General features: G+C 39.6%; 1 protein-coding gene and 1 pseudogene across 1 annotated transcript; both read right to left on the reverse strand.

Moving 5' to 3' along the window:
- Positions 1-17851, reverse strand: part of LOC122946089 — a 442759-nt pseudogene that overhangs the window by 120259 nt on the left and 304649 nt on the right.
- Positions 13300-14256, reverse strand: LOC122946503 (3-galactosyl-N-acetylglucosaminide 4-alpha-L-fucosyltransferase FUT3-like). The gene has a single exon (XM_044306190.1). The coding sequence runs from the start codon at positions 14254-14256 to the stop codon at positions 13300-13302; it is 957 nt and encodes a 318-aa protein (XP_044162125.1).

The following is a 17851-nucleotide window of genomic DNA, read 5'->3' on the forward strand; positions in this document are numbered from 1 at the left end:
CTGCTTGTTCTTGGGGCATTTTCCCTTTAGTTCTGTCTTCAACAAGTGAAATGCATGCTCAATCGGATTCAGGTCAGGTGATTGACTTGGCCATTGCATAACATTCCACTTTTTTCCCTTAAAAAACTCTTTGGTTGCTTTTGCAGTATGCTTTGGGTCATTGTCCATCTGCACTGTGAAGCGCCGTCCAATGAGTTCTAAAGCATTTGGCTGAATATGAGCTATCTGAATATTATCTACATTGCCCGAAACACTTCAGAATTCATCCTGCTGCTCTTGTCAGCAGTCACATCATCAACAAATACAAGAGAACCAGTTCCATTGGCAGCCATACATGCCCACGCCATGACACTACCACCACCATGCTTCACTGATGAGGTGGTATGCTTAGGATCATGAGCAGTTCCTTTCCTTCTCCATACTCTTCTCTTCGCATCACTCTGGTACAAGTAGATATTGGTCTCATCTGTCCATAGGATGTTGTTCCAGAACTTAGAAGGCCTTTTTAGATCTTGTTTGGCAAACTCTAATCTTGCCTTCCTGTATTTGAGGCTCACCAATGGTTTACATCTTGTGGTGAACCCTCTGTATTCACTCTGGTGAAGTCTTCTCTTGATTGTTGACTTTGACACACATACACCTACCTCTTAGAGAGTGTTCTTGAGCTGGCCAACTGTTGTGAAGGGTGTTTTCTTCACCAGGGAAATAATTCTTTGGTCATCCACCACAGTTGTTTTCCGTGGTCTTCCGGGTCTCTTGGTGTTGCTGAGCTCACCGGTGCGTTCCTTCTTTTTAAGAATGTTCCAAACAGTTGTTTTGGCCACACCTAATGTTTTTGCTATCTCTCTGATGCATTTGTTTTGGTTTTTTTCGGCCTAATGATGACTTGCTTCACTGATAGTGACAGCTCTTTGGATCTCATCATGAGAGTTGACAGCAACAGATTCCAAATGCAAATAGCACATTTTAAATGAACTCTGGACCTTTTATCTGCTCATTGTAATTGGGATAATGAGGGAATAACACACACCTGGCCATGTAACAGCTGAGAAACCAATTGTCCCATTACTTTTGGTACCTTAACAAGTGGGAGGCACATATGCAAACTGTTGTAATTCCTACATTGTTCACCTGATTTGGATGTAAATACCCTCAAATTAAAGCTGACAGTCTGCAGGTAAAGCACATTTTGTTCGTTTCATTTCAAATCTATTGTGGTGGTGTATAGAGCCAAAAATGTTAGAATTGTGTCGATGTCCCAATATTTATGGACCTGACTGTATATTAGTGGAAAAAGAAAAAATGTACTTGCTGATCAGCGGTGCAGTTATATGTTCTACAGCCTTTTGTGGCGTGTATTAGTGGAAAAAATATATATATATGGTGCATTTATATGTTCTAAAGCCCCTTTTCTCGTGGAAGAAGAAAACATTTTTTTTTGCCTGTCAGCGGTGTAGTCATATGTTTTAAAGCATTTTGTGGCGTGTATTAGTGGAAAAAGAAAAATATATTTGCCATTCAGCGGTGCAGTTATATGTTCTAAAGCCTTTTGCGATGTTTATTAGTGGAAAAAGTTAAAATATACAGTGCCTTGCAAAAGTTTTCACCTGCCTTGACTTTTTTTGTATTTTGGTGCCTTACAACCTGGAATTGACATGGATTGTTTGAGGATTTGCATAATTTAATTTACAGAGCATGCCCACAGCTTTGAATATGTTTTTTATTTTTTTATTGAAGCAAACAACAAATAGGACAAAATAACAGAAACAGTCAATATGCATAACTATTCACCCCCCTAAAGTCAATACTTTGTAGAGCCACCTTTTGCGGCAATCACAGCTTCAAGTTGCTTTGGATAAGTATCTTTGAGCTTGCCACATCTTACCACTGGGATTTTTGCCCATTCCTCCTTGCAAAACTGGTCCAGCTCCTTCAAGTTGGATGGTTTGCATTTGTGAACAGCAATCTTTAAGTCTGACCACATATTTTCTATTGGATTGAGATCTGGGCTGTGACTAGGCCATTCCAACACATATACATGTTTCCCCTTAAACAACTCAAGTGTTGCTGTAGCAGTGTGTTTGGGGTCATTGTCCTGCTGGAAGGTGATCCTCCATCCTAGCCTTAAATCACGCACAGAGTGGTACAGGTTTTAAACAAAATTATCCCTGTATTTAGCACCATCCATCTTTCCCTCAACTCTGACCAGTTTTACAGTCCCCCCAGCATGATGCTGCCACCACCATGTTTTAATGTGGGGTAGGTGTTCTTTGGGTGATGTGATTTTTTGGGTTTACACCAGACATAGCGTTTTCTTTGATGGCCGAAAAGTTCAATTTTAGTCTCATCAGACCAGAGCACATTCCTCCATACATTTTGGGAGTCTCCCACATGCCTTTTCACAAACTCACAACGTACCTTTTTTTTTTTTAGCTTAAAGTAATGGTTTTCTTCTTGCCACAATTTTTCCTTAAAGCCCAACTCTGTGGAGCGTATGGCTTATTGTCGTCCTATGTACAGATACTCAAGTCTCTGCTGTGGAACTCTGCAGCACCTCCAGGGTCACCTTAGGTCTCTGTGCTGCCTCTCGGATTAATGCCCTCCTTGCCCGGTCCGTGAGTTTTAGTGGGTGGCCGTCTCTTGGCAGGTTTGCTGTTGTGCCATGTTCTTTCCATTTAGTTATGATAGATTTAATGGTGCTCCTGGGGATCATCAAAGATTTGTACTGACTTGTACTTCTCAACAACATTGTCCCTTACTTGTTTGGAGAGTTCCTTGGTCTTCATGGCAGTGTTTGGTTAGTGATGCCTCTTGCTTAGGTGTTGCAGCCTTTGGGGCCTTTAAAAAAAGGTGTGTATATGTAATGACAGATCATGTGACACTTAGCTTGCACACAGGTGGACATCATTTCACTAATTATGTGACTTCTGAAGGTAATTGGTTGCACCAGAGCTTTTTATGGGCTTCCTAACAAAGGGAGTGAATACATACGCACGTGCCAATTTTCTGTTTTCTATTTCTAAACAATAGTTTTATTTATATATTTTTCTCATTTCACTTCACCGACTTAGACTATTGTGTTAAGATTAACAAAACATTGAACTTAAGGCTGTAGTGTAACAAAATATGAAAAAAGTCAAGGGGGGGGGGATACTTTTGCTAGGCACTGTATTTGCCAGTCAGCGGTGTAGTTATATGTTCTAAATCCCTTTTCCTTGTGTATTAGTGGAAAAAGAAAAAAAATATTTGCCAGACAGCGGTGCAGTTATATGTTCTAAAACCATTTTTCTCGTGTATTAGTGGAAAAATAAAAATATATTTGCCGTTCAGCGATGCAGTTATATGTTCTAAAACCTTTTGTGGTGTGTATTAGTGGAAAAAGAAAAAAAATATTTGCCAGTCAGAGGGCAGTTATATGTTCTAAAGCCCTTTTTCTCGTGTATTAGTGGAAAAAGAAAAACTGTATTTGCAATTCAGCGGTGCAGTTATATGTTCTAAAGCCCTTTTTCTCATGTATGAGTGGAAAAAGAAAAAAATATATTTGCCTGTCAGCGGTGCAGTTATATGTTCTAAAGCCTTTTGTGGCCTGTATTAGCAGAAAAAGAAAAAATATATTTGTTGTTCAGCGGTGCAGTTATATGTTCTAAAGCCTTCTGTGGCATGTATTAGTGGAAAAAGAAAAACTATATTTGCCATTTAGCGGTGCAGTTATATGTTCTAAAGCCTTTTGTGGCGTGTATAACTGGAAAAAGAAAAATGATAGTTACATGTGAGTGATGCAGTTATATGTTCTACAGCCCTTTTTCTTATGTAATAGTGGAAAAAGAAAAAATATATTCTCCTTACAGCGGTGCAGCTTTATGTTCTAAAGCATTTTGTGGCGTGTATTAGTGGATAAAGAAAAAATATATTTGTCATTTAGCAATGCATTTTTAAGTTCTAAAGCCCTTTTTCTCGTGTATTAGAGGAAAAAATATATATATTTGTCGTTCAGCGGTGCAGTTATATGTTCTAAAGCCTTTTGTGGCGTATGTTAGTGGAAAAAGAAAAAACATATTTGCCATTTGCAGGAGATGACCCATTCATGGAGCCAGGAGGCAGGAGACAACGCCAAGGCAGGCGGAGACAGATAGGGACGGAATAAACAGACTGTCAAACCTTCCAATCCCGTCAATGGTGGCGTAGAGAAGACGAAGAAAACAATCAGGAACCAACACGCTCCCAAGTCCAAGGAGCGCCAGCTCAAAGGGGGGGCACCTCCGCTGTGCACGAGCAGCATGGCGGCACCTCGAATATCCAAAGCGGCTCCGCTACATGCAGACGCCGAGGTTCAACATAGCGAGGTAGGAGGAGAGAGGAGAGGCGCAATGTAGCTCCTCCCTACATCAACACATCATCCCTCCACCAATCTCCACAAATCATCAGGGGGTAATTTTTTAGCTTGCTTTATTGACACACCTCTATGATGTATGCTTAATACTCATACCCCTACACTGTATGCTTTATACACACCTCTACAATGTATGCTTTATACACATAGCTCTGCACTTTATGCTTTATACACACAGCTCTGCACTGTATGCTTTATACACATATCTCTGCACTGTATGCTTTATACACACATAGCTCTGCACTGTATGCTTTATACACATATCTCTGCGCTGTATGCTTTATACACACATATCTCTGCACTGTATGCTTTATTCACATAGCTCTGCACTGTATGCTTTATACACATATCTCTACAATGTATGCTTTATACTTATACCCCTGCACTGTATGCTTTATACACACACAGCTCTGCACTGTATGCTTTATACACACATAGCTCTGCACTGTATGCTTTATACACACATAGCTCTGCACTGTATGCTTTATACACACACTTCTGCACTGTATGGCTTATACACACAGCTCTGCACTGTACGATTAATACACACATAGCTCTGCACTGTATGCTTTATACACACACTTCTGCACTGTATGCTTTATACACATAGCTCTGCACTATATGCTTTATTCCAGGGGTTCACAACCTGCGGCCCAGAGGCCAAATGTGGCCCTCAATCCCATTCTGGTAACAGATATGTATTTCTATGTCTTGTGGCTGCTTACATGTATTTTTCATGTATTCCCCCATTAGATGGGAGTATTAGAAGTGTAACTAGACAATTATGATATATAATGTATTTTCAATATGCCGAAAATATAGTATTTCAGTTGGTAATACCTCTTCAAGTTTTTTTTTCGGGCCCTTGGAATTGGTTTAGGCTGACAATGTGGCCCCAACCAGAAAAGCTTGTGCACCCCTGCTTTATTCCAATTCAATTCTTTATTAAATTCTTGTAGAAAACATGAGAAAACAGTAGAAAAAGACATTTATGGCTTTAAAAAGAAACCAATCATTTTTTTTGCTATGAATAAGGATGATTTGTTTCAATCAAAACACTTAAGAGTCTTTTTCTACTGTTTACACGTTTTCTAGAAGGATTTAACTAGTTCCCGACCGCCTAACTCATATATACCTTGGAGGTCAAATGTGACCACGGCATCTGTGATAATAAAAACCACTAGCGCTCGCTCCTGGCCGTGTACCGGCTCACCCCAGCGAGGACCAGGGAGACGGATAGTGTGTGCGGCAGCCCCGCTCCTCCTGAATCATCGAAGGCTGCCGCACATTAGTTCCTATTGGAATCTATGACAGAAGCAATCTGATGATTCTTTGTTCAAATTCCCTAGGGGAACTAATAAAAAGTGTAAAAAAAAAAGAAGTTGGAAAAACTTTAAGACAATATTAAACAAAATAAAAAAATATACAATTTAAAATCATCCCCCTTTCCCCAAATTTAAAATACATAAACAATAAAAAAAATTACATAATGGGTATTACTGAGTACAATAACGGCCGCATCATTAAATTATTAAAATATTTTTCCCATACAGTAAATGGAAAAACTGAAAAAAAAAAAAAAAAATAGCTGATTTGCTGTTTTTATGGTTGTTTCATTGCCAACCAAAAATTTGAATAAAAAGTGATCAAAATGGTAATCAATGAAAACTACACCTGCAAGATCACCCCGCAAAGAAAGATCCCTATCACAGCTCTGTACACATAAAAATAATAAAAAAGTTGGCGATGCTCAGAAATTTATTTTATTTTTTCAGTATTAAAAAACAAGAAAAACTATGCAAATGTGGTATCTAACCCGGAGAATGAAAGCAACAGGTGAATTTTACTTCCTTGCAAACACTGTTTAAACAAAACTCATAAAACTGTGGTGGACTTGTTATTTACTTTTTTCATTCCACCCCATTTGGAAATTTTTTCCCTGCTTCCCTCACATTTTATGCATCATGATGCCATTAGAAAGTGCAACTTGTTCCAATTAAAAAAAACAAGCTCTCATATGGTTACGTGAATAGACAAAAAAAAAAGTTATAACTTTGGAAAATCTGGGAATAAAAAAAAAAAGAGGAAAAAAAAAAAGTTAAGTCGCTAGGTCATGAAGGGGTTAATAAAGGATTGTTTTTATCGAGGACAATCTTGAGAATTTTGAATTGGAATTGTATTGTGAAGGAGCCGACACAGCGACTTTCCTTCTACATCAAAACAGAGACCGGCACTTTTTCCTATAGTGTGCAAGCTCGACCACCGCTGTGGGATTGCAGGGTGGTCATAACCCCTGGATACGAGCAGTGAATAATGCGATGGAAAAATATGGAGAATCACAATATATTAGAAAGTGTCTTGTATTCACTTTCTTTACATGATAGATGCAATTTGTGACACAACCCCTTTAACATTCAATAAATACATATTTTAACTAGAACTACAAAGACAATAATATTAGGGTGACCAAAAATACCTAAACATTATTTTTTTTACCAGGATTTATAAGTTACTAAAAATGTCTAGGATTCTCAAAGAAGCATGGGGGGGGGGGGGGGGGGGGAGGGGGGACTATTACAAATGGGCGCTCCCTGCCCCAAGTGTCCCAATTTTGAAAAACAAGTTATGGTCACCCTAATTACTGTGCAATACAATTTCCTACCTTTGGACTAAAGAACTGAGACGTGAAATGTGATCCGTGTGATTTTCTCGTTCTATCCCCAAGATTAATATTCGTCGTCCCTTTTTTTCTTCAAGCTAAGGGCTCATGCACACAAACGTATTTTCTTTCCATGTCTGTTCCGTCTTTTTTGCGAAGTTACTCCGTGTGCATTCCGTTTCCGTCTTTTTTGCGGATACGTTTTTTGCGGACCCCAAAATACATACGGTCGTGTGCATGAGCCCTAAATGTGAACTGAAGTAAAACATGGTATCCTATAAGGTCTGATTACATGGTGACGTGGACTACAGGGAGCAAACTACTTGTCTTCTATCAATCTATCCAATGGAGTATAGACCATGGGTCGATAGCGAATATCTCACACATTGTATATGTCTATGGTGGGCTATACCATACCTCTAAGTTTAGGATGTAGACGTTTCTCCTATTTCTGCACGATGGCTGCGCTTTACACTTGCTTGCAGTTGGTGTGGCAATGGTGGAAGTCTCCTCAGAGAACAGATTCAGGAAATGGAGCTGGTAATAAATCCTAATCAACATAAAAGAACCTTTTATAGAGTAAAAAAATAACCTCATAAATTCTACTTTAGCACGGTAGACCTTGCTTTAGCTTGATTGACGCACAACTTCCTCAGCAAACTCCTACCTTTATAACCTACGAAGAGAGTTGAGCAGATAATGTCACCCACGTCAACAGCCTAACAATACATCACAAGTCCTAACAATAGTGGTTCGTATTCGCGTTATGGAACAGAGTTATAACAGAATATAACAGAATTTTAGGTCCGAATGCAAAACGAAACCCCAATTTAACAACTTGAATGTTTGTAAGTATGATGTATCGGTTTGGGTATATTCGGATGCTTTTTCCAATCATTTATCCCCACCGTTTGAATAATTGTCAGCAATACGACTCTGTGCTGTCCACACATATAGGGGGCCATCAAGTGGCATTTATTGGTAATGGTCTATTGTTTAATTCCTTTACATCTCTGTCCAAAAAGAAGTGAAAAGCACTCTGGGAAGAAAGAAGGCAGTCTCCTCCATGTCTGCACAGAAAGAGGACCTGTGCTTTCTAGTCCATCCCTTTGTTGGAGTACAGCCGGTAAACTGCTGGATATGTTGTATATCAGCAGCCATAAGAGAACTGTTAGGACAGTTCTGACCCTGTTACATGGAGGTGTAATGTATCGCTGCGTAATTGTGTAGCTTGGCCTAAACACATATTCAGCCATTACAGTTCTATTCTATGTTTGTATTGCCATATACTGTTCATATTGTATTAGAAGCTGTTATCTTTCCTGTTTCTCTACTTAGAACATGTCAGCCACCTGTATGTTATTCATTAGTGTTGAGTGAAGCGAAGCATTCGAAATGGAATTCGGTCCGAAGTTTAGGAAAACTTTGGTTCAAAAGGAATCCAATTTTTCTCACACTTCATAGTGTAATGAATCAAGTTTTTCTAAAATGGCGGCAACATGTGTTGCAAAAGGAAACTAAGTATAGAGGAGACAAACCAAGGAATGCAAGATCACCCATAGTGCTGTGCAGCCAGGCAATACGCAGATAGTCATCCCCTGTGATGTCACATCCCTATAACACCCTCATTCTGCGCAGTCTCTGCCATTGTCCTGTGAGCTGAGCATAGGGAGAGACGTGGCAAGCGCTCGTGCACTAGGGACAGTGTTGCTGAAAATGATTAATAGAAGAATATTGGAGAGGGAGAGAACAGGAAGAGTGCAGGGAGACTGTGGGGAGACTACAGGGAGAGTGCAGGGAGACTACAGAGAGAATACAAGGAGACTTATTTAGCATTTTATTTTATTTATAACTACATTTAATTATTCCTTCATAAGCCTTAAACTAAGATACAGTTGCAAGAAAAAGTATGTGAACCCTTTGGAATTATATGGCTTTCTGCACAAATTGGTCATAAAATGTGTTCTGATCTTCATCTAAGTCCCAACAATAGACAATCACAGTCTGCTTAAACTAATAACACACAAATAATTAAATGTTATTATGTTTTTATTGAACACACCATGTAAACATTCACAGTGCAGGTGGAAAAAGTATGTGAACCCCTAGACTAATGACATCACCATGAGCTAATTGGAGTGAGGTGTCAGCCAACTGGAGTCCAATCAATGAGATGAGATAGGAGGTGTTGGTTACAGCTGCCCTGCCCTACAAAAAACACACACCAGTTCTGGGTTTGCTTTTCACAAGAAGCATTGCCTGATGTGAATGATGCCAAGCACAAAAGAGCTCTCAGAAGACCTACCATTAAGAATTGTTGACTTGCATAAAGCTGGAAAGGGTTATAAAAAGTATCTCCAAAAGCCTTACTGTTCATCAGTCCACGGTAAGACAAATTGTCTATAAATGGAGAAAGTTCAGCACTGCTGCTACTCTCTCTAGGAGTGGCCGTCCTGTAAAGATGACTGCAAGAGCACAGTGCAGACTGCTCAATGAGGTGAAGAAGAATCCTAGAGGGTCAGCTAAAGACTTACAAAAGTCTCTGGCATATGCTAACATCCCTGTTAGCGAATCTACGATACATAAAACACTAAACAAGAATGGATTTCCTGGGAGGATACCACAGAGGAAGACACTGCTGTCCAAAAAAAACCATTGCTGCACGTTTACAGTTTGCACAAGAGCACCTGGATGTTCCACAGCAGTACTAGCAAAATATTCTGTGGACAGATGAAACCAAAGTTGAGTTGTTTGGAAGAAACACACAACACTATGTGTGGAGAAAAAGAGCACACCAACATCAAAACCTCATCCTAACTGTGAAGTATGGTGGTGGGGGCATCATGGTTTGGGGCTGCTTTGCTGCCTCAGGGCCTGGACAGATTGCTATCATCGAAGGAAAAATGAATTCCCAAGTTTATCAAGACATTTTGCAGGAGAACGTAAGGCCATCTGTCCACCAGCTGAAGCTCAGCAGAAGATGGGTGTTGCAACAGGACAACGTCCTAAAGCATAGAAGTAAATCAACAACAGAATGGCTTAAACAGAAGAAAATACGCCTTCTGGAGTGACCCAGTCAGATATCTGTAAAGAATAAATCAAGGCAACTGGACGTACTGTAGATTTCTTGAAAACGTTTCACTCGTTCTTCCAATGAGCTTTCTCAATTCTGAGTGACCCAGTCAGAGTCCTGACCTCAACCCGATTGCGATGCTGTGGCATGACCTCAAGGAAGCGATTCACACCGAACATCCCAAGAATATTGCTGAACTGAAACAGTTCTGTAAAGAGGAATGGTCAAGAATTACTCCTGACTGTTGTGGACGTCTGATCTGCAACTACAGGAAACTTTTGGTTGGAGTTATTGCTGCCAAAGGAGGTTCAACCAGTTATTAAAACTAAGGGTTCACATACTTTTTCCACCTGCACTGTGAATGTTTACATGGTGTGTTCAATAAATACATGGTAACATTTAATTATTTGTATGTTATTAGTTTAAGCAGACTGTGATTGTCTATTGTTGTGACTTAGATGAAGATCAGATCACATTTTATGAACAATTTGTGCAGAAATCCATATCATTCCAAAGGGTTCACATACTTTTTCTTGCAACTGTATGTAATTCAATTCCAATAAGATGGGAGCCTTTATTATTCCAGTGCCAGCGTGCCAACCAATACCACAAAGTCTGCACCCCTTAGATGGGCCAGGTCTTAATGATGACCATCCTCATCTTATGCTGGCTTTACTTCTTCCAATTCGTCCTTCATTGTCTACATGTCCTAGAAAAGTCAGCAAGATGCAAGGAGAGGAGGAGCTGGATGTTCCTGATTACATATTCTCATTAATAGTAGATGATATGGAAAAGTAAGCAAAGCAGATGGTAGAAGAAGGGCTCCCACCTGTAGGGCAGGAGAGCGCTGGTATTGGAGAAGTAGGTACAGACCCTGTTTAAAGGTGCATTTAAGGTGACGCATGGCCATTAACAATGCAGACTGGCTATACAGTGGGGTCTTCATTATTACATGAAAGGCAGCCGCAGGTTATTCTTTACCGCAACTCACCAACAGCACAGCCACTCTGTGTGGGCATAGCCTAAGGCAGAGCGGCCTGGGTATACCTGGTTTATAGCGATTCGTTATGAATTAATTCACAAGAATCAAATTTCTTTGTGAAGTTGCCAAATGGAATTTTTCTAAACTTTGTTCATCTCTATTATTCATAATTGCACTTTATGTAATGCTGTAGCCTAATGGTGTGTATATTCTTATTTATTCCTAAGTTTCAACAGTCTTTTTTATTGGCTAGTAGGAATGTGTTTACCTGCCTGTCGAGCTCCGCATAAACCCCGGGGGTATGTGAAGTGGGGGCAGGATAGTCCCCTATTAAACAAAGGGATATGCTACGATTTTTATGACAGCATAAAAGATCCAAACGTTGACAAGATGTGATTTGATTTTGGGACAAGATTACATGAAAAAGTAATCAGGAACAACCTTCGTACAAACTAACATTAAGCAAGTCAATGCCCCATGTAAACAGACCTTTAGGAATGGTTGGTTTCCTTCCCTATTACATATCCTTGGTGCTAGCATTGCTCCTGGTGGGTCAAGATCATAAGAACTTAGGAGAAACACAATCTTAACTTTAATAAGTAAGCAGCTTTACATGATGTGTATTGTGTAGTTTTATGGTGACAACAAATTCAGTCAGAGCCATAGAGAAGTAAACTTTAGTTAATGGCCAACCATGCAACCTTTGGAAAGGCAGAGCATAGCCACAGAAGACACTGAAAAGACACTCTATATATGTACTATATACAGTGGATCTAAAAAGTCTACACACCCCTGTTAAAATGTCAGGTTTCTGTGATTTAAAAAAACGAGACAAAGATAAATCATTTCAGAACTTTTTCCACCTTTAATGTGACCTATAAACTGTACAACGCAATTGAAAAACAAACTGAAATCTTTAAGGTAGAGGGAAGAAAACATATAAAAAAATAATAATATGGTTGCATAAGTGTGCACACCCTTAAACTAATACTTTGTTGAAGCACCTTTTGATATTATTACATCACTCAGTCTTTTTGGGTATGAGTCTATCAGCATGGCACATTTTGATTTCTTTTCAAAAACACTCCAAATCTGTCAGATTGTGAGGGCATCTCCTGGACACAGCCCTCAATCGGATTCAGGTCTGGGCTCTGGCTGGGCCATTCCAAAACTTTAATCTTCTTCTGGTGAAGCCATTCCTTTGTTGATTTGGATGTATGCTTTGGGTCGTTGTCATGCTGAAAGATTAAGTTCCTCTTCATGTTCAGCTTTCTAGCAGAAGCCTGAAGGTTTTGTACCAATATTGACTGGTATTTGGAACTGTTCATAATCCCTCTAGCTTAACTAAGGCCCCAGTTCCAGCTTAAGAAAAACAGCCCTTTGGCATGATGCTGCCACCGCCATGCTTCACTGTGGGTATGGTGCTCTTTTGGTGATGTGCAGTGTTGTTTTTGCGCCAAACATCTTTTCTCACATGTACCACACAGCTAGTACTTGCCAGATATTCCTTCAGCTCCTTTAATATTGCTGTAGGCCTCTTGGTCGCCTCCCAGATCAGTTTTCTTCTGTTTTTCATCAATTTTGGAGGGACGTCCAGTTCTTGGTAATGTCACTGTTGTGCCATATTTTCTCCACTTGATGATGACGTCTTCACTGTGTTCCATGGTATATCTAATGCCTTGGAAATTCTTTTGTACACTTCTCCTGACTGATACCATTTAACAATGAGATCCCTCTGATGCTTTGGAAGCTCTCTGTGGACCATGGCTCTTGCTAGAGCAGCAGAACTTTATTTGGGGTTAATCAGAGACACTTTATTTGATGGCAGGTGTATGCTGACTCCTATTTGACAGGATTTTGAATGTGATTGCTTAATTCTGAACACATCTACATCCCCAGTTATAACACTTATGCAACCACATTATTTAAGGTTTTTTTTCTTCCCTCCACCTAAAAGATTTCAGTTTATTTTTTAATTAAGTGGTACAGTTTATAGGTCAGATTAAAGGTGGAAAAAGTTATTTGTCTCATTTCTTTCACAGCACAGAAACCTGACATTTTAACAGGGGTGTGTAGTCTTTTTATATCCACTGTATAACATTCATCGACTGTCCTGGTTGAATCATCTTAATGTTTGACTCACCATCATTGTTTCATACAGGATATGCATTGGCTATAACGCAGTGTTGCCCATCTTACAGAAACCACTTTGCCACACTACGAATGACTTGATATCTTGGACCCTGTTGTATTCTCTCACAAGCTTTACAGTAAGAATATGGCCATCCCTTCCAAGGGCTCACCCTATGTCGGGATCTCCAGTGGAAATACTTTCTATATTTCTCATCATCATTTTCTAATTCAAGAAGGTAGGCAGCTAGTTCCTTTGCAGTTGGAAAGTCATCAACATGTATGAAGGCATCTCCAGGTATATACTGTTCATAGTTTTCACGAGAAGGACCCAGTACAACTGGAACTGTCCATGAACCCAGAGCGTTCACCCATAGTTTTTCCGTAATATAATCTGGATAGACAGAATTCTCGAATGCCAAGTAGAATTTGTACTGAGAAATCGTTGAATGAAACTTCTCTCTGCTCAGTTTCATATGTCTGGCCCCATAAATATCAACAGATATGTGCTTTTTCAGCTCTTCATAATAAGCAATACGACGTATACCAGGGTACCATTTGCTCACCACCCAAGATACCAACTTAGACTTTGCTGGAATAGTGAAGTTTTGAGTTTCTACTAATGATTCAACATGTCCATATGGATTATAAATATCTGAATCGCGACGGAACGTCATTGTCAAGTTGAACGAATTATCCAGCATGTCCAGGTTTGAGATAATTAGTGGTGGCTCCAAGTTGAGCCATATCCAACGTTGATAAGGATTTCTTGGCTGTTGGGGCAATGAATTTCTATTGCCCATAACATCTGCATGGTGAATGATGACTGCATCAGCCACACTATACAAACCTCTATCTGCAGATAGCTTACACCCCTTAATTCTATACTCTGTCTCACACTTATCTAATGGAAAGCTTTCCCCCCAAGGCCAGTTCCAAACCAGGAGAAGAGTTTCTTTTGGTGGAGAAATGATTGGTGGACTGGTTGTTGTGATTTTTTGGACCTCTTTATGTAGCATCATTGTTGTATCTGGACATCTTTGACTTTTGAAATAATGGTGAATGTGTTTCCAGTTATATGAAAGAAGGAATTTAATTAATAAGAAGACAGATATGAAGATCGGATATTGATTGCCCATTGCAGATACACTTTTTTCCTGTAATGAGAAATTAGAAGCGACATTGTTAGATTTCAATCTTGTTTCATGCAAACTGACATAAAATAAACTAAAATTTGCAAAATGAGTTAAAGAGCATGTCCAGCTGTGCAACTAGACTCTAAATATTAATGGATAGAACATTGGGTTTATGTACTGAGGTAGCAGAGTTAACAGTCACACTTGGTGAGTTATCACATCTAGTTAATGCATTATGATTGTGATTGTTAACTCTGCTGCATCTGTATGAGTATTTAGATCCATAGTTCAATACTTTTATGCCAATGAGGATAATATGTTTATGGTATATCCACAGATACGAGTACATGCAATTTCCATGTGAGGGAACCCTAGCTATCTTGGAGACAGGCAACGTTTTTTATTCATCCGAATGTGGCATATTTGCCAGGTATTGTATGTTTTTTTTTTTACTGAATACCACTGTATGAAATACGGGGCTTGCTTCTGCTTAGGTGTATTACTCTCTTAGACTTCAAGCACCCATCTTCCAACCCGTCTGGGTCCACTCTGTAGCTTCATCTCACTACATGTCTAGCAACTAAGATGGCTCTCCACCCGGTTTCTGCCCCAGACTCTACCTAGAGTATTCCAGAATTCACCTCTCGGGGGCTGCCAGACTCAAGGTCGCTGGTGTGGCTCTGTCTTCTGTAGACTGATCCCATTTGGCTATAGCTTTGTCTCTGGCTAACGGCCGTAGCTAAATAGAATGTCTCCTTTTTATTTGCAAAGGCCCTTTGCATAGTTGCTGGGGTACATGCTTTGACACCTAAATATCTCTGCTCGGTCACTGCAGGATTCTAGAATGGTACCCTCGACCGACTTCACCCTTCTGGGATGGCAAATGTGAGGAGTGCTTCCGGTGTCATCCCTTTACTAAAGGTAGAAGGCCAACCCCCAGGGCACAAATGCCACTGTAGTCTGTAACCATGGCATCATATTGGTCTGCATAGGGTCCATAAGCACAAACCAGTAGACTTGTAATCAATGATAAATTCTTCAATTATAAAATACTCAATTGGCTTTTAGCTGTCAGACAGCACCTCCCACATATTGTGGAACCACTGGAAGAATATATCAGTATATTCACTTTAGCCTAATATTGAATTCAGATTTTCATTATCATCATGTTTTACTTTTTTTTTGTATTTTATGTGACTATTCATATGCAAGAAAGTCTGAAATATGGCCACTAGAGTAACCCCAATAGGCTAACATTCCCTGTTTTCTTCAGCATTCTTTTCAGCTTTACTGTGTAGACTGGGGCATGGTCAGCTGTGCCATCTCATTATCTGTATGGGTAGTAGATTCAATCAGTTTACAGCTTTATTGCAAGCAAGTGTATGAGGTAAGTGTGATTTAATTCATATTTTTTTTTTAATTTTACACAATTACTGTCAGATGCCAGGTTCAGCTTTGAAAGCAGCATCTGAGGGGTACAATGATGGGGAGTGGCGAAATCGCTGCTCGCTGTCATTGCACCCACTACTTACAAAGAAATGTGATTCATGACAAAATAATTAGTCACAAAGCACATTTTTTTTACATTTTTAAAATTTGGCGAAGCAGCCGAATCAAATTTTTTAATACTTCGCTCATCTCCGCTGAAAACGTAAAAAGAAAATCAGACAGCTCCATTAAATACAGGATACATTCCCTTTAAATCCTAAGTCTGTAGAAGAAAGTGAAAGGAAATGTAAAAATATAGGATGTAACTATGCATTTTTTATAGCAAAAATATTATGTCAAGAAAAAAGTGAGATCATAAAAAGATTCAAAGATCACATCAAACAAGTCCTATAAAGAGGCATAAAAAGCAGTTAAATGTATAACTATGAAGATAAGAAATAGCGTGAGAGCAAGGAAGCTGCATCCCATAAATAATGAAAAGGGAGTGCTAGAACTGCTATGCAAAGTTATATATCCCCTATATGGCATAAATGAGTTCTCCAAGCCTTGAAGGGGTATTCAGTTAGACAAAGTCATTCCCTATCCAATGGATAAGGGTTAACTCTTAGGCTGATGAGAATATGACTGTTGGGACCCTCACCAACCATGAGAACTCCCAAAATAAATGCAGCGACAGGTTGAGCACTGACACTACAGTCATCTCTATGGGTCTGTCGGAAATAACCAAACGTTGTACTCTACTATCTCCCACAGTCCCAAAGAATCCAAAGGTAGTGTCAGTGTGCACGCTCAACCTGCCACTTTATTAATTTTGGGGACTGCGGGGACTGATCTAAAAGTTAACCCGTCTCCTGTGGATCAGAGGTAACTTCCCCTAACCAGAATACTTCTTTCGGCCTCATGCACACGACAGTTGTTTTTTGCGTCCGCAAAAAAACAAACAGATGAGGCATCTGTTTTCTGGGAGGATCCGTTTTTTTCCCACAGATCCCTTGTAATAAATGCCTATCCTTGTCCGCAAATCTAAAAAAAGTACGACATGCACAAATTTATCTGCAAAAGGGAACTATCAGCATTTTATTGCTGACCCATTGAAATGAATGGGTCCTCATCCTATCCACCAAAAAAAAAACGGAATGGAGGCCAGAGGTCGTGTGCATGAGGCCTTAATGGAACAGATTTGTAGGATCAATTGGTGATTTATATACAGTAAGTGTGATCAATTAGTTATCCTCTATAAAAAAAGAGGGTGACCCAAGCTTAGGACCCCACTTTGTCATGTTCATTATTGATGAGCGAACAATTCTAAATAAATCAAATTCATTACATTCATTGTATGCTTTATACACACAGCTCTGCACTGTATGCTTTATACACACATAGCTCTGCACTGTATTCTTTATACACACTGCTCTGCGCTGTATGCTTTATACACATACACCTCTGCACTGTATGCTTTATACACACAGCTCTGCACTGTATGCTTTATACACACAGCTCTGCACTGTATGCTTTATACACACATAGCTCTGCACTGTATGCTTTATACACACAGCTCTGCACTGTATGCTTTATACACACATAGCTCTGCACTGTATGCTTTATACACATAGCTCTGCACTGTATGCTTTATACACATAGCTCTGCACTGTATGCTTTATACACACATAGCTCTGCACTGTATTCTTTATACACACAGCTCTGCACTGTATGCTTTATACACACAGCTCTGCACTGTATGCTTTATACACACAGCGCTGCACTGTACGCTTTATACACACAGCTCTGCACTGTATGCTTTATACACACATAGCTCTGCACTGTATGCTTTATACACACAGCTCTGCACTGTATGCTTTATACACACAGCTCTGCACTGTATGCTTTATACACACAGCTCTGCACTGTATGCTTTATACACACATAGCTCTGCACTGTATGCTTTATACACACAGCTCTGCACTGTATGCTTTATACACACAGCGCTGCACTGTATGCTTTATACACACATAGCTCTGCACTGTATGCTTTA

This window comes from Bufo gargarizans, chromosome 9 (genome assembly GCF_014858855.1).
Source record: "Bufo gargarizans isolate SCDJY-AF-19 chromosome 9, ASM1485885v1, whole genome shotgun sequence".
NCBI lineage: Eukaryota > Metazoa > Chordata > Amphibia > Anura > Bufonidae > Bufo > Bufo gargarizans.